The sequence below is a fragment of the Agelaius tricolor genome, unplaced genomic scaffold (genome assembly GCF_023055355.1).
Source record: "Agelaius tricolor isolate 1412-34295 unplaced genomic scaffold, bAgeTri1.0.p SCAF_1, whole genome shotgun sequence".
Taxonomy (NCBI): Eukaryota; Metazoa; Chordata; class Aves; order Passeriformes; family Icteridae; genus Agelaius; species Agelaius tricolor.
Window position 1 is genome coordinate 36,514,322 of NW_027269261.1, and position 21,533 is coordinate 36,535,854.

General features: G+C 35.6%; 1 protein-coding gene across 1 annotated transcript in view; it reads left to right on the forward strand.

The window, feature by feature from the left end:
* The window catches only part of TTC27 (tetratricopeptide repeat domain 27), a 113,457-nt gene that overhangs the window by 49,046 nt on the left and 42,878 nt on the right, over positions 1–21,533 (forward strand). Inside the window, exon 10 of the mRNA XM_071429905.1 lies at positions 9,577–9,690. Coding sequence (XP_071286006.1) covers positions 9,577–9,690 — 114 coding nt within the window. The remainder of the gene's footprint in view (positions 1–9,576; positions 9,691–21,533) is intronic.

Consider the following 21,533-nt stretch of genomic DNA (forward strand, 5'->3'; position numbering starts at 1 on the left):
GAGCAGATAGTAGAACTAACTTCCAATATTTCCTGCCTGATTTTTTTTTTGGTTTTTTTTATTCCTTGAAATTCTAGGTGCTACAGAAGTGGTACACAAGCCAGCACAGTTTCCAAGCTGATCTAGCATACATAGTTGCCTAGAAGCAAGAATTGTCCCTTTGCAAGGTAGATACCAGAAGGAGTAAGAGTTACTGCTTAAAATAAGTGCCATGGAGGGGAAATATGTTTAGAATGATAAGCAGGATAGAATCTGAGGCCACTGGTGGGTGGATATTTTCAAAACCTACCCATTTGCTGCAGAACACTATTTAAGTAGGGTAAAAAAAGCTGTGGAAAATGCAACTGAAGTGAAATTACATTAGCCTTCATGTATTGGGATATTTTTTATATCTTCCAAGAAGAAAATTTATTCCAGAATTGTCTTATAACTTTTTAACTGATTGAGCAAGCTATGAAATAACTCTTATATTATATTTAATGTACCTTCAGATGTGATAAATTCCAGATACAATAAATTTCAGAGAGAGAGTCAGTCACATGTGGACTAAAATTGAATGAGGCACTTGAGAACATTAAATTGCCTTTAGGTAAGTGCAATATAATTGCTGCTCTGTTGAGTCTAACATTCATTTCTAGATCAGTCTAGTATAGTGTGAGTAAGTAACTGTTTACCTAATAGGTTTCTAACATTTTGCCTTATAAAGTGTGTATGGACAAAAAGAAAACTGAAAAAAGTTATCAGTATATATGTGTACACGTTTCATTTTAAAACACTCATGATTTATATTTTATTCCAAATCCATTAAATTATCCAAGCTTCTGAAATTATGTATATGAAAAAAATTTCATTCATTTTGCATTGCTGTATACACTGAAGTATATAGCAATGCAAAAAAAAAATCAGATAGTGTATTCTTGTTTTAGTGGTAGGAATCAACAAAAGGTACTCTGTATTTACAATGATGTAATGTTATAATTTGAGTGCTGAGGCTACCAGACAAGACTAGACAAAGTGAATTTTAAAAATGCCATTCTAATTAAACTAGTCCCTTGATGCAGATCACTGATGGTGTTTTGGCCTCACTCTTGACTTTTTAACACCCAAGAGGTATTTCTAATGGCTGTGGTTAAGAGCTTTAAGCCCAGCTCTGCTAATGATCAGCTAACACCTGTTGTGGTGAAAAGCTATTTTTGTTCAACAGTCCCAGGATTAGTTTTATGGACCAAAATAAACCATTGTCATACAATTGAGTGAATAGCTTTAGATTTTGGGGAAAAATATGCTGAATGTGTGGTCTAAACCTACTGAAATAGATGGAATATTAAAGCAGTACTGGAAAATGGCACTGTGCAAATGCTGATGTCTCAGCCAGTGCAGGAGAGTAAATCTTCTCCTCTGTGACTTTAATACTTTCAGGATTTCTGCCTCTCATTTGCCTAACATACAGTCAGAGAATTTTTTTAATCATGGTAATTCAAGAGGCCTTAAAAAAACCATAGATGATCATGATTGACTCTGTAGCATGATGTAACAACTCCCTGAAACACCAAGAGACCTAATAAACAAAAATACAGAACTTCTGCTAATGCACTTCATACAGGCTCAAGCATTGCTTTATTTTTTGTTTTGTTATTACAGTGCAAAGGTCTTGGCATAATGCTCTAAAGGTGCCATGTAGAATTTATATTAGATGCTGTTAGGCAAGAAAGTATTTAAGACCTAACCAAGTAATAACACATTTTTCTCATGCAGCATTGAAAAAGAAAGACTAACACAGGACTTGGAATAATGCCTGAAGTATTACTAATTAGAAGTGTATAATGCAAGTTGTCACGTTTGCAAAGAAAAAAATGTAAATTATCCTTGTCTTGCTAGTTTTTCCCTAAGACTGTTAAATCAATTAGTAATCCATAACTCCAAAGACTTTGCATATTGTTGGTTTTTAAGTTCTAGTTGTTAATGCCATGTGGAAAAAGATGCTTTTGGTTGCTACCTGAAATTGCAGTCCATTTCACAGAAAAAGACAGAAATTTTCAAGACAGTTACTCACGTGTTGATGTGACTTCTAATTTGCAGGATTATTGATAATATTTTGATTTTTTGTGGCCCAAAACTGTTAGAATGACTGGAAGTGTAGGACAGATTTCCATGTTTAGTGAAAGTGTGAAATTAAAGAGATATATCAAGGCATATACAGCACAGGGTTTGATAACTGTTAAACATACCAGCAGGGCCTTTGATCTTTGTTTGATACCTGAGCAGAGCTTTTGACCTTGAGGAGGAAAGATGTAGTAGACTACAATACACACTGGTGTGAGTATTCCTTCTGTTTCAGTATTTTTTTAATAGGAAAAAAGCAACCAAAAACCAATCTGCAAAATCTCTTGGCTAGTCCATGCTAGGAATAATTTTCTGCGTAAATTTGACTATCTTTTCTTCTCTTCCTTCCTTCTAGCCACTAAGCATATCCACTGTCATAGTATTTATGGAAGCCTTGCATTCTCAAGGTATAAAAATATTACTGTCCTTGTTTGTGTCCCGTATCTTGTTTGTGTTGCTCTCCAAGGACATAATTATGCCAAATAGGTTAGAATTTGTCCATTTGAAACAAGAATCATCTGGAGTGAAGTCCTAATGTAATTTTTTTGTTGTTGGACCTTAGAAAATATGAAGGCGTTTATAGATAATAAAATGTGACTGGAGAATATACAGCTTGATTGTTCATGTCTAAAGCAATGTCAATGATTATGGATGACAGAAGCTGGAAAGAGCAGATGGTTTGAAATAATTTGCTTCATCATCCTATTTGTTTGTTCCCGAGTTAATCACTGTTGTTTGTTTAGAACTGTCACATACTTAAGATGTTTTATATAAATTGGGGATTGTACTGTGGATTCCATGAGTAGTTGTTCTCCTGTAGAAGCAGTAAAGGCAATAGGCTTGAATTTGATGTGTTGTGTTTTGTTGCTACCTCTTCCAATTTACTGTCCAAGAGGAAATCTTTATTGGCTGTCAGGTTTTGTTTGAATTTTGAACCTAAAGTGAAGTTGTCATGTGTTAAGGTGATACCCTCAAAGAAATGAAAAGTATTTCATATATATATTTAAGTATAGAAGAATGGAGTTGTTTCTGTCTGAACTTCAGATTATTCAATTTCAATAAAATGATGATTTATGAAGACACACTCAGGAGCTCCCCTGTTAGTACAGAAAAAATAACCTCTCTGAAATTTTAGCATTAAGTCTTTGTCTGAGATGAATCAAATGGGCATTTACAGATACACATTTTAGTTTATGGCTCCATTTCAATTTTTACATAAAAATACATTTAGAGATTAACATGCAGTAATTATGTATCGTTACACATAACAACAGAGAGGATTTGTGTATAACAACAATGGAAAATAAAAAGGAAAAGTCTTGGGGTAGCATTGAACTAAGGATAATGGTGTATCAAACACAAAAAACTTTTTATTGTAATTGTTATTCAGTATTCTGCAATTCTAAATGCATTTTTATTAGAAATTTCATTTTTATGTATAAAGAGCATATGTACTATGATAATTGCAACATAGAAACTTTAAATTTAAATATAGATAAAAGGAGAAATACTCCTTAAGCTGGTTGCTAAGCAATTTTTTGCATTAAACTATTTATATACACCAGCACAACAGCATTCTGTGCTTAAAAGCAATCCTTCGTCACACACATTAAATCAGCTTAAATATCAAATACTACTCCTTGACCATTTAAATATACCTATTTAGAAAACAGTAATGAATTTTAGTTGTTTATTGATTTGAGGATTTGTGTATGCGTGCAGCTATTACAGTTTCCTCTTAATTTGTGGTCACTGAAGGAGGATTGGTAAACTGCTGAGTGTTGTGATAAGAATAAAAACACTAGGAGGAATTGGAGCTCTGTGAAACCTCAGCATCATACTTTTGTTAGTGATGCCATATAGTCAAATCTTCTTTTGATTCCTCTTTATTTTGAAATCTTTGGGGTGGGCATGTACAGCAGAATAGGTATGTATTCTTGATTTGAACATACTTGATCTGTTTGAGCCAACAGGCAATTTTTACATGTTCCTAACACTAAGCAGAAAAGCTAAAAGTGGTCATACTGACTGGCTTGTTCTGTTGCCAAGCCATGGTTCTGCTGCTTAATTGTAATTAGAAATTTAGTATTTTTCTTGCCCTCTTGATACTTGTGCTTTTCACTAAAAAATAAAAAGTGCGCTGGTACTGGAAACCACTTAGTCACAAATGTGCTTTATTTTAACTTACTGGGTTCAAACAGAATTATTGTTTAAAGTTACAAATCTCATTTCATCCGGATGCTGCCAATACTACTGCAGATCATTTGTGTTTGAGCTTGGTTAGTAAAGGAGTTAATATTTTAAGGACTTATCTCAAAATTTCTATTATTTTTGCATCCCTCTGGACCTTGGATTGCCATAATCTTTCTTAGACAATTAAAAGTAGTTCCATAAAGTTCATTTAGATGCTTTTCAGGGCAGTGTTCTGTACATACTTTTTTCCAGAAATGCAAGCAGTACCTTTTATTAAACACTATTCTGTTGAAAAAACATGGACTTAATGAAAGGAAGTCTTTCCATAATAATGTGGCATCTTTCAGGTTTTTCTCTAAGTTGATTATTTTTAATTTTATTTCATTTGCTTTTTCGGTCACCAGTTTAGTGCTAGGAGAAATTTCCAAAAAATTTGATATTAAGTAAGTGTCATTTGAACATGACTTTTCAGAAGAAAAACTTGCATTAGTTGTACAGAAACTTAAGTGTCAAATTATTTGGATGAGAATAACATGTAGAAAGCAAATCACATTTCTCCCTAATATCATGCTGTTTTTTTCCTCTTGATCTTAGTCATGAATTCCATAGAAGTTTTTGCCAATTCTTTGCTGTGTACATAAAAACAAATGAAACACTTTAAAGTTAGCTTTCAGTAATAAAGTCATTCAGCAGAGATTAACAGATACATATACAAGCAAATGCACATTTTCCCTGTTCATGCCTCAGTTGTATTAGTGGGTTTTTAATGTACTCGCCTGATAATTGTGCAGGATATAGAATGTGGAAAAGAAGCCATAGTAGTGTCTCATTTTACAGCAAAGCACAGAATGAGTTAAAAGCTTGCCATTTTGCCTTGGGATGTGTTGAAGAAATAAGGGTTTCATGTTAATTATCTGAATGAATTACTGAAAATCATTAAATAAGGATATAATAGTTATATGAAACAAGACTATTGACTACTGACAAGACTATTGGACTGTGGATGAAGTAATCCGCATGAGTAATCTGAAAATCTTAAGGTGTGGTTTTTTTGAAAAGTGAACACCAAAGCTCCTGAAGTATGTTAACTGAAATGGATAACATAAGGAACTAAAAAGGAATATTTTTCATTTTTTTTCCTCTAAATCGTCCCCAGTGTTTTGTACTTGTTTGTAACTTAAAATAAGTTAGTAAATAACCTGGGCTGAATCTGAATTAAGGGTCATGTTTTTGGAGGCATGACAGAGGACCAGAGCTATCCTCAGGGTGCCTCATGCCTGTGACTTCAGTGAAATAATTTCACCACATCCTGGCAATTTGGCCAATAAGCAGAATATTTTTGGTTCACTGATGGACTGATGTGCAAATTCTTAGGAATTCCACAAATGATTGCAATTAAAATTGCTTCGTTTACAAGTCCATTTTCAGATGATAGCTCCATCATAGCAATCACAGTACTTTGCTAGGCTACTGATAGTTTATCAGTGAGCAAGCTTCAGGAGTAAAACAATAACCTTACTTCATAGATTTATCATAAGGAAAAATTAGAAACCATTAAAATTAATTAGCGCTGCAGTTAATAACAATCATCTTTACCTGTTCCAGGTATTTTAGCATGTCTTATATGCCCAAGTAAGCTCTTCCTGACTTTGATGACAGGAAGAATTCCTATAGGAACTCCAGCTTTTTAAAATAATAGATGCAGGAAGGCAAAAGAGTTGCTTTGACCAATCTTTACCTTTTCTAAGTTGTGACTGACTGATGCAGTTCTTTGTCTGTTTTTCTGACAGAAAGTTTTAAGAGTGATCAGGGAGTGCTTCACACCTAGGTTAAATTCTGAATATTGAGGCTGAAATGGTTTGTTCATGGTATCTGATTTTTGGGTTTGACAGAAATCTTTGGCTGGGTTTGATCTGGGTGTCATTACTAATGTAACCTATCTCACAATTCAGGTATTACTTGGAATCACGAAATGGTTTGGGTTGATAGGGACCTTCAAGGCTATCCTGTTCCAACTCCCCTACCATGGGCAGGGACACCTTCCACTAGACCAGTTTGCTCAAAGCCTCTCCAACCTGGCCTTGAACAAATCCAGGGATAGGGCATCAATAACTTCCTTGAGCAATCTGGAACAGGTTGCCAGGAGAAGTTTATGTTCCAAGAACAAAACTTGCCTTTTGTTCTTACGTATTTATAAGTGTTGTACAATAATGGACTACTTTGCTATTAAGACTTGCAGCATCTTGTTTCATTTCAATGTCATATAAGGAAGTTATATTGAATTAAATATTCTGGTTTGTGTAATTCTTTGGTCATCTCCTTTTTTACATTCTGATATGATGGGAGAGGATGATATTGTTTGTCGGAAAAAAATGTGTGAAAGAATTGGAAAATTACTTTTCCCATGTGAAAATATCCTATTCTGTGCAGAAAATGTTGCATGACCTTATTTCCTTTCATTTCTTCTCAGTCTGTCTAATCTTCCCATGTTTCTCTTTATTTTATTGTTCTTTCCCTAAAGTAAGAACAATGATAACTTGTGAATATTCTCAATAGTCGTTTTGCTTCAGAATTATTATTTTGTTAATTTTCTTAGCTGCCCTTGGTGCAGTATAATGAACTTCCAAGTATGTTGACAAAACCTGCATGTTCTTAGGTTGTCGTCGTCGTCCCCCCCTCCGCTGCCGATGTTTTATTTTAACCTATAATCCTATTAGCAGAGCCTAGATTTAATTTCAGGTGAAAACATAAAGCTTTGGATCTTATGAGAAAGCATTTATTATCTGGAATACTTGGACATTTTGGGTATAAGATTAAAGCTTGCTTAATGGTTATGGTTAGATGTTCTGAAACTATTCTTTACAGTCTTTGAGTATAAACATTTGTGCCCTTTATGCATGTATTATTTTGATTTTTTTGTGGTGCTTTAAACATTCCAATTAGGCAATGAAAAGGTGAACATTTGAATTCTGGCACAGGACTGTGAGCTCTGTATCAGTACAAAGTACAAGTGCTTCTTAAATGCAAACTAGGTCTGCTTCTCATTGTCTTGTGCAGTTGCAATATTTTTTTGTATCAGTAAACTGTTGGAGAAATGAAATTTTTTTTTCTGTAATTTTACAGCAGATATACCTTTCATTTTATTTAATTAATACCTTTAAAAAGCAGGATTGCTATTCAAAATGCTACTCGTCATTGCTCCTGCAAAGGAGCGAAATGTAATTATCTCTGCTTGTATTCCACCCTTTTTCTCTTCAGATTTCCTCCCTCCCTATTTGACTTTATGCACAGCTCATGCAGCATGCTTGCTTAAATCACTGCTTAGGTGGTGGTGTGGGAGGTGCACACAGAGACAGGGGAGAGGCTCTCCTGGGCTGCTGGTTCTCCTACAGAGCCGGATGCTGTGGACAAGAAACTTTGTACTCTGCCCTTCGTGGGCCACTTGCTTGAAGCAGTGAGAGAACAAGGACTCTGCTGCTGGACAAGGGCAGTAATCAGACCTGAAAATATCTTTAGGAGCATTATTAGCCAAGACTTTTAGTTGTCATTGTTCTTTTGCAAAGTTAATACTGATGTCTACCACCAGGTAGCATAGAAATAAATCCCTTGAAGTAAAAAAATTAAATAGTATGACACAATACTAATAGTGAAGAAAATAGGGAAAAGGGTGACCTTCCCCACAAAATAAGCTTTTAAGCTAAAAGAAACATTGTTCCAGTGTTTGCCCAAGCAATTCCTTAAGGTGTTTGATTAGGCAGCTACCTGGTATGGCTGCTAAAAAATAAACTCAGACACCAATCTCCTGTGCTAGGAATGCCTTGCTTGTGTTTGTCTTAAGATGAAACTAAAATAGGTGTTTGAAGTTTGATGAAACAGAGGAAAGATAGCTCTCAGAACTAGGACATCCATCAGTTACCAGATTTGGTGATTATAGTTTGTAAAAGGGCACTTGACAATCTACAGAATAGAGAATGTTGTGATTGTGTTCCCTTAATTAATTCCAGATCCTCAGAAAGTAGAGGATAGTGTAGAAGCCTTTGGGTGCCTCTTAATCTAAGACTGAGGAGAAGTCCTGAAAGAGTCAGTGCAGAGATTCTTGCTCACAGAGGATAGGATTAGTTGAGTGTTTGGTTGTTGCACAACAACACTGCCTTCATTTTTGCTTTTGTTGTTGCCTCTCTTCCTATTGTAGTTTTGTTTGGAGCATATTTTTTAGATTGTTTCTTTCTGCCTCCTTTCTTTTGAAATCATTAGGGAAAACAAAACCAGATTACAACATGACAGAAATTTGTCAGGCATTAGACACAAACCATGAGCAAATTATGCTTTTTAATGCTTTGGGAGATCTCTGAGAGGAAAGAATAAAACCACTGGGGCTTTTTCTCCAGTCTTCAAATATCTATAGACAAATATATTTTCTCAGAGAAGATGGATCATATTTGCAGTGTCAATAAAATTAGCAAAGGAGCTTTCCTGCTGTCTCACTTTTCAGAAATGGTATATTCTTTCTAAAACCATACTGGAAAGAGTCCAGGCAGTCTGTCAATTATTAAGAGGTACCAGAATTGTATTGGCTGCATGTCTTCTATTGGACTTTCCTGAAAATCAGTGGTTGGAGACTGGCACTAAGTTCCTGGCATCAGTGCAGCGTGTTCTTAGCAATAACTTAAAATTATTTTAGGAAAACTGCTTGCATAGATTATTCCATAGTCCCTATATATCTACTAAAGTCAAAAATTCTTCCTGTCATTCTCAAGTCATGGCAAGTTCTAGATTAATTAATGTTCTTCAGGTTCTTAGCAAATCTAACATTTTTCATGTGGAAATGCTGTTAACCTGGATATCAGGGCACCTTGCATATGAGAAGAGGCCAAGAGAGAGTTGGATTTGTTCAGCCTTGAGAAATAGGATCCCTGCAGCTGTCTACAGCTACCCAGTGTGCAGGTGTGGAAAAGGCTGAGCCAGTCAGCCCAGGATCAAATCTTCATTTTTTCTTTGATTCTAAGTAGCCATTTAAATTTGTGCAGTTTGGCCTATGCATCATATGGGTACATATGAAACAAAGTACAGCATAGCTGAGAGTGAGGAAGCGGTTTTGAAGGCCACTTTTTACATTGAAAATAGATTAAGGTAATTCGTACAGCCCGCAGTTCATTAAGTCCTCCAGCCACATATTTGACTTTCAGAATAAGAAACAGCATTCATGCTTGAGACCACTTAAAAAAATTTTACTGTCTTCAATGTCTTTAAGTAATGACAAAATGTTCTTATTGTCTGCAGTGCTTGCTCTCCCAGCCAAAGTTCTGGGCCATTCAGACATCAGCCTTACTCCTTCGGACCAAACTGGAGAAAGGAAGCACTCGCAGGATGGAACGGGCAATGAAGCAGACTCAGGTAAGACTTCTGAGCTGCCTTATTGTAATATATGTATGTGTATAAATATAGAGTGTATATAAATATATATATAATCAAATTCAAATAGGCAGGAGTTAAGAGATTTTGCAGTTCCTCCCTGCAAACTGTACGAGATAATTTTCTAATTATGTCTCTAAATTAGATGCATAAACCACAAATCCTTCTGTGTCTGCTAGTCTTGCGATGAGCTTATATGTACAAGTGATGAATCATCACTTTCAACAACATGACAAGTTTTGGAAGACTGAAATTAAAATCTATTTTTGTACTTGTAGTTTCTGACTTAGGATCTGAGGAGTACATGTAGATGTTCTTGAACATCAAGCTGCTACTGCTATCAATTTTTTCAATTTTTTTTTCTCAAGTAGATCAGCTCTGTAAAACACTGAAACTTTTGAATAGTCATTGGTATTGTGAGAACAAGAAAACGCATTCATGAATAAAGCGGCAATTTCAATTTACCATTTTGATGTGATAGTTGGTGATGAGTATTTTTATTGCAAGATTGAGGCAGTGATTATTTAAATAATCTCAGTCCAAACAAAAAGAAGATTGTTCTTCCAATACAAAAAAGAAATGTTAAAATTCTGAAACGTGTAATCTAGTAGATTTATTTAATTTTTTTTCAAACGAAGGGTCTATAGGCTTTATCAAGATTCTTTTAGATTCTTTTTTTCCTTCATATTACAGTTTTGTTAGCCCTTTGTCATCTTTATATAGCTAAGTCTTGTTGTCACACATGAACAGCAGGCACTTGTCTATGTCCATCACACTCCTGCTTGCTAAAACAGCCAGGAATGTAAAAAAATTATCATTATGGTGCTATGTATTTAAATCCTGAAAAGCTGATGTTTCATTTAAAATCATTATGATGTATTAGTCTTTGAAGGAGGGCGTTTTGGATGTGCTGCTGCATTTTTCTTTTGCTGATGAAGACATGGAGTTGCTGTAGAGGAATTTCCTGTGGTCATTCATTAGGAGACTGTCAGGGAAGCCAGGATTCCAAATCTGGGAGATGTAGAATCTGACAGCACTTGGGAAGTGATCTCAGGATCCTTGATGCCCTAAGCCATAAAACATTTGGAGTGCCTCCAACATTTTTGTCTAGCTTGATTAAACCTGAGTACTGGAAATTCTTATGTTAGACAGTTTGACAGTCTCATGACAGAAGCCTTCATGAAGGGGTTCTCTTAGCAAGTCCATTTATCTGACTTCTTGTGCTGCAACTGCAGTAATGCAAAGGATTTTATTAGCATGGGCTGTGACATTTTGGGAGATGACCACACAGTAGACAGAGAATCTGTGGTTTTAAATATTTCCTTTAATCTTAATGCATTTATGTTTTCTTCCATTAAGCATTCTAGTCATTTGGATATAATTGTGTATTTCTACCCATTTGTTCTTGATGGTAACAAGCTCAGTTTCCAAAAATAGTTAAAAGTTGTTAAATGATTTATATGTGCTAAATTAATCAAATGACTTGATTAACTTTCCAGCTACGGTTTTCATTCCTGAGTTCCATCAGGATCAGAATTTTTTTAATATCAGTGTTTCTAACAGTGCTAAGAAGGAATCAGAGAAGATACCATGAATGGTGTTGTTTTCATACACAGCATAAGCAATTTTTGATATATCATCTTCATGAAGATGCCGGTGTATAATTTTCATTAAGATGCCAAAGAACGAGTGACTTCTACAGCTATTTATCAGTAGAAAATGGATTTCAAACCCACAGAATTTTCATACAAATGGATTTAATGGGTTCTTCTTTTACAAGTTCATTATTTACTAGTTCAGAGTGCTGTAGAAAGATTAGTTATGCTAGATTAAGGAGGTGTAAATGCGATTCTTTGCAATATCAGTCTTTTAAAGGGATTATAAAAATTCTTATAGAACAGCTTGAATAAGACATGGTAAACCTTCTACATTCCTTTAGGGTTTCTGAAAAGTGCATGGGCCACTATAGGCTCTAGCTTAGTGATGCTGGGACTCTCCTGTCTTATTCTACTCCAATTTTTCTTCCTTTCCCCATTTCTACCCTCACCTGCTCCTGTGCTGGGTCTGCAGCTGATAAACATATTTTTAAATGAATATTGCTTAGTAGGCATATGCTGCTTTTCAGCCCTTTAACAAACCTGGCTACGTTGTTGGTTTGTCAGAGAAAGCATTTTTCAACTACCTTTTAGATCCTGCCTTTGTAGGACTGGCTATGTCTGTTTACATTATTTTAATTACGTGGAAATATTTGCAACTCTTTTTGAAATGAGGGCATATTGGTTAAAATTTACTACCAGACTCCAAATATTAAATATATCCCTACTTTATAACAAACAGTTTTCATGAATTTGTTTAGGTCTTTTTTTTTCCTAATAGGAAAACTTCAAGAGGAATTGGAATGATCATTTTCAAAACCTTTTTCTGATTATTTTAGAAATCTGAACAACTAATAATGCAGTCCTTGGAATGATTTTTGAAATGATCATTCTGGGTACTGTGGGATGCACTTCAGCTAGTAGCTAGTGAGGAGGAGATACTTTTTCTGGATACTGTGGATTGTCTCTGTCCAGTTTTTGCTTAAATGGGGTTTGGATCTGCAAAACTAAGGTTAAAGATTTTTAAAGCCAGTAATTCTTTCAACCATTTTTCTAAGAAAAGGAAACAGCATTTGAAAGCAAAACCAGTTATTTTACATTCCGCTGGAATATTTAGTCATGACAGTGTAACATACAGAGAAGTGCAGATCAAGGTACTGCCAACTAAAATGTGTCTCTGGATGCAGTATGATATTTTTAAGGTTGTGTGATTGTTTTTCTTCCATTTGGGTGAAGGTTCAGGAAGGGTGAAAAGTACTAGGTTGGAAGGAAAAATGGAAGGGAAAAAACAGGAAAAAATTGGGGTAGGTTTTTGATAAAACCAGAAACCTGCTATTGCTCTATCAGTTTGGGGATCTTTACCTACCTTTTATTGTAAGAAAGTAAATCAGAAACTATTAGTAGTGGAAGATGGGTTGAACTAAGCTGTTAAGCCACAAATTACTGCTGAAAGTGCAGTCAGAGCTCAAGTAACAGGATGGGAGAGAAAAAAAATGAATTTTGAGTGATCTAGAAGCTATGAAAAAATGGGAAAAGTGAGGGATGATCTAAAAAAAACACAAAAAAACCCCACCCACAACCAAACCAGTTCAAAACACAGAGTATCATCCCACTGTAGCTTCTTGATATATGAAATAGGTTTACTCTTCCATTTCAGTGAATTTGAAAGTATGAAGCAAAATGAATTAAAATGGTGGGCTAGAAACAAGACCACCATTTATTTACTGCTGTATTATGCCAGCAGTGAAAGAGGTGAAGCTGCCACGTGCCTGGTACTCCAGCAGCCTGCTCAGGTTTATCCTACCTGGGATATCCCAGGTGTATCCTACCCTAACCTGAGTGCCTACACTGGCTACCTCTACATTTGCAGCTTTTGTCAGCTTGTTATGGGCCCCTTTTCTGCCTGGGTTTTCTGCTGCTTGTTACACCTGGTGACAGCATGCCTGCAAGCTGATGGCTTTACTTTCCTAGCACGTCGTACAGCATACGCAGGATTTCATACACTTCCCTCCTGCTTGCTTTTCTTGGCAGTAAAGGAATATGTCTGTTGGGGCAGAGAAATGTGTCTTGAAAAGGGTGTTTTAATAAGACTTCAGGAGAGCTGGGAGCAGACTAGCAATATTATAGGCTAATCATTATGCCTAAGATTGAAAGGTCACATGAGATCTTGTTTTATATCCTTAGTCATACACAGATGTATGTGGTTGGGAATTCTGTCAACTGCCCTTTAATTTGCACTTAAATAATACTTCAGAGTGTCATTTTCACCAGCAACTAATGTTTTTCTGTGTGCATAAAAAAAGGGAATTTTTTTTGTTTAAATTGTTCTTACTAAAGAAGCATGCTAGTTAGTGTTCAGTTCTTTCAAATCTGAAAAAAAAATTACGTGCCTATGTAAAATGGAAAAGCTGATGGAGATTGAACAGAAGGCTGATAGAGATTAACAGAACTGGTGTCTTGAGCTTTATGAGATTGAACACAACTTTGCTGTTTTGTTAATTTCACATTGATAGGCTTTAAATAGTTATGCAAGAAAGTTATGTCATTTATCATAGAAATATATCCTTTTTATTTTCAAAAGTAAACGGCCACTTCCTTGCCTAATTGCTTGCTCTGCCTTTTTTTTATTTGGTGGTGGTTCTACATTGGACAAATTCAACATTTAAGGGAAGAGTTCAAAAAGGAGAGGGAAGCAGTCTTCCTCCCAAAAGGCTCATCTAGGTTTGAGGCAAACATATTTTTCCCTATTCTTTTGCTTCTCAAGTCATATATCTTCCTGATCAGACCTCTCAAACCACAGTAATAGAGAGAGACATGTAGCATAACCAGGAGAATAACAGCACCTGTATGTTCAGCAAAACTATTAGATCTCTGTACCAGGAGTTCCTGTTTCTGTTCTTTAACCCCTTCTTGAATTCTAGGGGTACATTAAATAAGATTTTGATAGTTGCTTTTAGTTGTGGGTGGAATGGAGGAGGGGAGGTAAGGAGGAGGAATACTCATTTTAATAAATTTGTTTCACATCAAGTTGAAAGTTTTAGTGGGAAGTTGTTGGGATCTGAGATGTACTGGAGAGCTGAGGGAGATATAAATCACTTCCTTCAGGAGGGTTATAAGTGGATCACAGCCCTCTTCTATCCTGTGGAGATCCTGCACTGATATCCCAATAGTTCTTAACCATTATGAATTGTATTTATTATTAGAACACATGTTCCAGAAGGTGTTTTAGAAGATGAGAAAAGCCAGGTGTCTTATAAAACCAATCCTTACTGAGTTCTATACAAGATCACAAGGTCTCCAGAGCACTAGAAATAAACCTTATTACCTCAGAAAGCAATCTCACAAGAGAGTGACCTCTTGGTGATGGTCATGATTTCAGTCTCAAGGTACACATTTCCAGAACATATTTCATTTTGCTTAAACAGATGACATATTTGCCAGAAGATGTTACATGACACAAGTGCATCTGGGGATACACCAAACTCATTAGCACACTTCAAAATAATTAATGTGGTGGTGCTTGACTCCTGTTTTTCTTCTCCTGCGTTATTATGGGGGTTGGAAGGACAGGGAGGAGGGGTAATCAGAGATCCAGTCTGCCGAGAATTATCCAGGAATAACTGAAGTGGTTTTGTACCACTATCAAAAAAGAGAATATTGAGTAATTTCATTTTCTAGCTAATGATTTCTGCCTAGGAGTTTTCTACGGCACTCTCGGTTTTGCCAGTTTTGGTCAGTGCTATTATTGGTGTGGGGGAAAGAATGAAACCATTCTTTCTGTGCTAAAGTTTCTTCATATTTTCTCAACTATTCTTGACAATTATGTTCAACACCTGAGCTGTTCCACTTCCTGTGTCAATGCACTTTCTAAAATAAGCCAAAAATATGAAGCCTCCAGTTTTTTCCCAAATGTTTCCCATTGAGCTTTAGTTCTGAAGACTTTTCTCCCCTTAGAATTCTCTTCACTTGGTGTTGTGACATTTTGAAAGGTGATGATAGGAGAATCCTTAAGCCATATTCAACAGTAATATACTGCATTTCTTTTATAAAGTGATGACAGGAAGTTGCAAAGAGAAATATGAGCACCAAGACACAATATTTGCATCGTTCTGCCTAAGCTTTGCTCGGGAAGGCATAAACATTATAAGCTCCACTTCAACAAATTAAACAATTAAAATAATTAGTTCCACAGACCAGATGACATGGAGGGGAGACCCTATTCCTGTCTATTGCTAAATTGAATAGATGAAGACATACAGCTGTTGCTACATTTGAATAGATGAATCTTTACAGTTTTATGTCATAAATGTCATTACAGAGCTGGAGATAGGTACCTCAAGGTGAGCTAACAAATCATATTTTGAAATAGCCCTGTGCTGCTAGACAGTCACACTGTCCAGCACACATGCCAGGTACTACAAACCAGACTCTGCCTTATCTCAAGGTAGTTGTTTGCTTCTCCTATATTGTAATTTAACTTGAATTTGATGGAGATAGTTGTTCTTTTCTTTCTTCATTCTTGTCCTTCCCCCTTTAGTGAAAAGCAGAAGACAGAGCAGATGCAAGAGGTCTTTGGATCTGTTTTTCAGCACTGACTGCTCTTGTGTCTTCTCCCAGATCAAATGATTTGGGAGCTTTTATAGTAGTGTAACCACAACAGCTTGGAACTTACCACAGGCGTACTATTTTGAATCATATGCAGTTCCTCTGTGGGTTTTGCACCCTTTGCAAAGTGTTTTATACCTGCTGTTCACCAGGGCCAGTACAACAAGTGGTCTGGTTTTAAATCCACCCTTCATCAAGTAAACTTTTAAATCTAGCTTCTTCTACAGACTTCAGAGGAAATTCTGCTTACATCTTTTGCTAAATCATAAAAGTAACATAGTCGACAGGTGGAACAGCTTTTACTTTGGAAACAAAAGCATTCAAGAAGGTTCACTTGCTTGGTAAGGATAATGCAATAACTATAAAATGCTATTTCATTAAGTAACATAAATGAAAAATAAGTATAAATGGCATAAAGAAGATGAAATAGACTTTGTACTTTTCTGAAGATTTTGTGCTGGAAGTGGAGTCTTAAGCCATTAATAGGTTTTAACATTGAAACCCATATCCTAAGCACTGGCACTCAGTAACTTTGTGTTCAATATTTGTACAGAAATAACAGTAAGCTCACCATTTTGAAACTCATAATGCTGCTGTGCTGTTGTAGACCTCGATGTTTTGCCAGGCTTCTTTAGGTGGTAGTGTTGCCTACAGCAAAACATTGCAAAGGGCAGTTGCATTGGGATGCTCTAAATTGCCTGGTACGCTGCTTGGCTCTGTGTTTCAAACAGAAAGGAAATCTTACGTCAGATGGTCATGAATCCAGTTATCTCCTACTCATGACCTTGACCTCTTTTGTGCTAATTTTGATATCAAAATGCTTTGTATTTCATTTGGGATTGTTCGACTCATTTCCTCTTATGTGCTTTTCTTCCCCACCCACTGCAAGAGCCCTATTATAAAGAAATTGGAGCTTTTTTTAGTAAAATGTCTGTGAACAACTGAAGTGAATATTGTTTCTTAGTTGGCTAGTATTGTTTTCAAAGTGAAATGCACATTTGCAGGACCTGATATAATGAACCAAAACATGCACATTAAGAATCTGCTATGTGACTCGCTTTAGAAAAAATACTGATATACATAGTTTCAGCATGCTAATTAACTCCTGCCCCAGCATGCTTCCTTAAAACTATCAACATTATTTTGCATCTTACAAGTTCACCTTGAGTTAGGCAAAAGCTAAGTACCATTGGTTGTCCAGTGCCTGAAGTTCTTCTGTGTAGATCCCTTACAAATTTTTGGCCTTCTCTTTTTCCTGCCGTTAAAGTGATTTTATAGGTGAAATGGATACATTATGTTCAAGAGGTAGTCTCTTCCTCAATAATTTTTAAATTCTAAGTAATTGTGATATGAATAACTTCAGATGTTGAGGTTGCTTAAACATGTAGGGCATACTTAAGGAATAAGTTAAAGTGAAGAATGAATTTGTTTACCTGGAGACAAAGTAATCATGGGTGGGAAATAATGAGTTACCAGAATATCATAAAAAAACAATTGGGAAATGTTGTATAGGCAGTAGCTTTCCAGTCTTCCACCATATAAAATAGAAAAATTAAACAGTTTTAACTGGTATACCAAAGAATTAGACTGAAAGACCTCTTAGATAAAAGGTCCACTAGACATAGACAGTTAAACAAGTGTTATTTTTCTAAATGCTCACTCTTGGAAAGAAGATTAACAAGAAGTGATAAATTATATTTTTCTTATAGACTAAGAAGTGTAGAATAATTGTTAAAAATTGGTAATTTAGTGGAATTGTTAAATGTTGAATGCTTAAATATGTTAATATCTTTATACATTCAATATCTCTATTGATTATACAGGCACCACCTGTAGAACAACAAAGTTTTAAAGTCCAAGTGATAATATGGTTATAACTAGGTTAAGAAACAGTGGTCTTTCAATTAATGTTTATATATTTCATTACTAAATGTTTTAAATTACACTTATAATCAGTAATCTCAACTAATATCCAGCAGGACATGTTGTGATGCTGAGGTTAAAGGACAATCGTATGTATGATCTGGTAAAAATCACTAACCGAGTATCTGGAATTGAGAGTGTGTTGAAAGGGCAAACCAGCCTTCAGAAGCTGCCAGGCAGGTGCAAAGGTGTGTTTTCTTTCATAGCTTAAGACCTAATTTTTTCAGAATTGAGAAACTCCTTTGAAGCTTACAGGACAAAAAGGTATGTTTTTCACGTTTGTCCTATACAATTAGGACTGAAACCCTAATAGATATTAATTTTAATGCACAATCAGAACCTGTGCATTTCTAAGATATTTATAAGAAAAGAGAAAATTTGAAATGCAAATCTCATTTTGATAGTTGTCTTTTTATTACAAGGCAGGTAATTTTGTTTAATTTCCATTTAAGAGTTAAAAAAGTCTTAAAACAGGGGCAAGTTAACATCTTATTTAAGGACATGAAAAATGCTATTAATCATACTCCAACATTTAAATTTAAAAAAACCAAACAGGAATTTTCTACTAAAGATAGAGTTGTCTTAAACATGTTTACATCATTGAAGGACAGTCTGATTCTGACTGCTGATGAAAATTCACCTTTTAAAGGAACAGAAGAAAAGATGCAAATTTAAAAAAAAAAAATTGGCAAAACCCAGATAAATGAAACAAACAAAACCCCAGCATAATTATTTGCTGACCATAATAGTATTGACGTTTATTAATTCAAAATGCATAAATTTGTGATAGTTCTCTCTGGCTCAGTCATTCTTCACCTTCAATGACACAAATCTGTAGGCTTATTTTGTTTGATTAGGGTAGTAGTCTATTAAAAATACGGAAGCTATTGCATGAAATGGCTTTTAAAAATTGAATTAAGACAGAATTAATTTTGCATTCTTTACAGTTTTTAATCATTTTCCAGAACAATAAAAATATAAGCAGTCAAGATATATAATGCCCTCATTATGATAGTTTTGGAGTTTCAATTCAGTAATGGTAGTCAGCTTATTATAGGGAAGAAGTTAAATCAGGTAAATAAATTAAAGCAGTTCTCTTTGTCCTCTCTGTTTTCTGTGCGGAATCTTGCTGTGCAAAGCCTGCCAAATGCATGAGTTTTTCAATGCAATGAAAGGCGCTAAATGCACTGGTTATTGTAGTTCCAGAAGTTCCAGGACCATGGTGAACAGTACTGAAAGACAGAGAATGAATTCAGTCTTTAATTCAGAGTTATGCATATAGTAGATAGTGCCTTCCTCTTTAATGAAATGAAGATGTACAAAAACAATTGCTGGGAAGTAACATAACATTGAGGTAAATATTATTGATAGAAGTGCTTGTGTCTGTGTCTTTTAATATTTTGAAAGTGACCCAGCATTGTTCTGAAAAATTCTTTCATCAGAAGGTATTTTAGTGCTGCTCTACTCTTTGCAAGAAATGAGACTGAAGACTGCTTTTAGTTGTAGAAGTATCGATAGTGAATGAATATGGAAATACTGGTTCTCTAATATTTGCCAAAGTTAGAATAGGTAGTAAGTCAAAGACAACTTAATAAGTCCCAATAACTAGTGGTCCTTGGTCTTGGCATATATATTCACTCAGAAAAAAAAAAAAAACCTGAGTGGTCTGTTAGTAGGGCTTTTCTTTTCTCCTGATACAAAATAAATATTTTACTTCCTCAGGTCAGCATACAAGCGGTGATTTTAAGGGAAGCCAATGCATTTATTGCCAAAGGAGATTTTCAGTGGGAAATCTGATAAAAACTGAAAAGAATTACTCTCAGGTGTTTAGGGGCAAGAAAGTGTTTGTAGAGCCAAATAGGTGTAGAGTTTCAGCACAGTACGTTGGAAATATTTTACTTTTATTATGGAGGTCAACACCAAGGATAATCAAGGAGAATTCTTTGGAAAATTTGTTTCTTGTACAGTATTAAGAGTAAGATTTCAGCAGATCGGTTTTCTGCAGCAAAACTTTGAAGTATAAGCTGTAGAGATTTGTAATCTTTGACCTAGAGAATATGAATTCACAGAAAGTGGGAAGAAGGGATTTGTAAAAAAGGCCATTACATTTGTGACAAATCCCTGTGAGATAAGTACAGAAATAGGGATGGAAAATAATGCTTGAGGAAAAGATAAAATAGAAAAGAATGAACTATTGTGTAATTAACAAGGGGAAATGTTATTTTTTTTAGGTTTTTAGATTAAATGTGTGTACCATTTACAGAAATAACTAGTTGTATGTGAAATGAAAATGCTGATGCATTTAAATTAGTTTGTAACTGTGATGGAGTAGTAGATTGAGCACTGCTTTTTCTAAAAGATGTTTCCATTGAAAGAATTTCCATCATGCCGAGGGCTTCACTTTCCGGTAAGTTTCAAGGAGGGTTGGGTTATTAAAAATCCTCTTTAATGTGGTGACTGCTGTGGTTTCTAAATGTTTGGAGATAGACAGTTTGGAGAATCTAGTATGTAAAGAATCAATTGATTGGAGAGATAAACTTTGCAATAGTATGTGTTTGATGTAGCTTCTAACCAGAGAACTGATTTTTCTGGCCTAATTCAACTCTTTTAGTTCCTCTTACGGCTTTAGTTATGAATTGAGGAATATATTTGGATTCTCAACTTTCCAAACTGATTTCATGACAATCAATTCAAATAATCATTGGGACTGGTGTATGGAGAGTTTTATAATCACAGAATCATGAATATGCTGAGTTGGAAGGGACCCACAAGGATCATCAAGTCCCACTCCTGGCCATGCACAGGACAATCCCCAAGAGTCACACCATGTGCCTAACAGCATTGTGCAAATGCTTCTTGAACTCTGCCAGGCTTGGTGCTGAGACCACTTCCCTGGAGGGCCCAGTCTGGTGTGCAGAGTATGATATGATAATGATTCTTTTCAATATTTCCATTTACTTTTGCAGTTAGCCAGTTTTTTTATAGTATTGGTTTCTGACTGAATATTGTAAATGATGGCACTGTGGTTTTGTGATAAGACTTTGGCATTTTGACAAATGTGGAGATGTTTTTGTAAGCAATATGATCTTCCATGTCAGAACTAGATTTTTAAATGACATAAATATTTTTGTTTGTAGCTGTTATGCACATTGCTGTGCTATACCTGCCCATTTTTCCAGAGACAGATCTGGGAAAACATTGAAGTTGCCTAGAAATAGAAACATGTAGTAAATGATTCTACCACAGAACACTTCTGCTTTCTTTCTGTTTTCCCCTGTGTGAAATGTGCACGAGCCAAGGTCATTAATAATGTTGCAGGTTCGGATACTTAAAAGGTCAAAAATGCCAAATTATAGTGCCATCTTTAACTATTTCAGGAGCTCCTAAGCTCCACTTTGCCTTTTCTCTGGTGTTAAATCTGCCTTCATTTCCTCTGGCTCTCAATTAAGGGTGCAGGCTGAGGGTTGAATGAATGACCAGAAGCCCAGCAGACTCCTGGGCTCATGTTCTTGACTCCCCTAGAAAAAAATGGTAGCAGGAAGTAGGTGGTGGTGGCAGCTGCTGGTGAAAGAGTTCATTTGTCCTTCAGTACTCTCCCTCTGGCTCAGGGAGAGTATCTTAGTATACTTAGAGTATCTCAAGTAAAACAGGGTTAGCTGAAAGCAAAGTGCCAAAGTGTTCCTTTGGCAGCAGCTGATACCC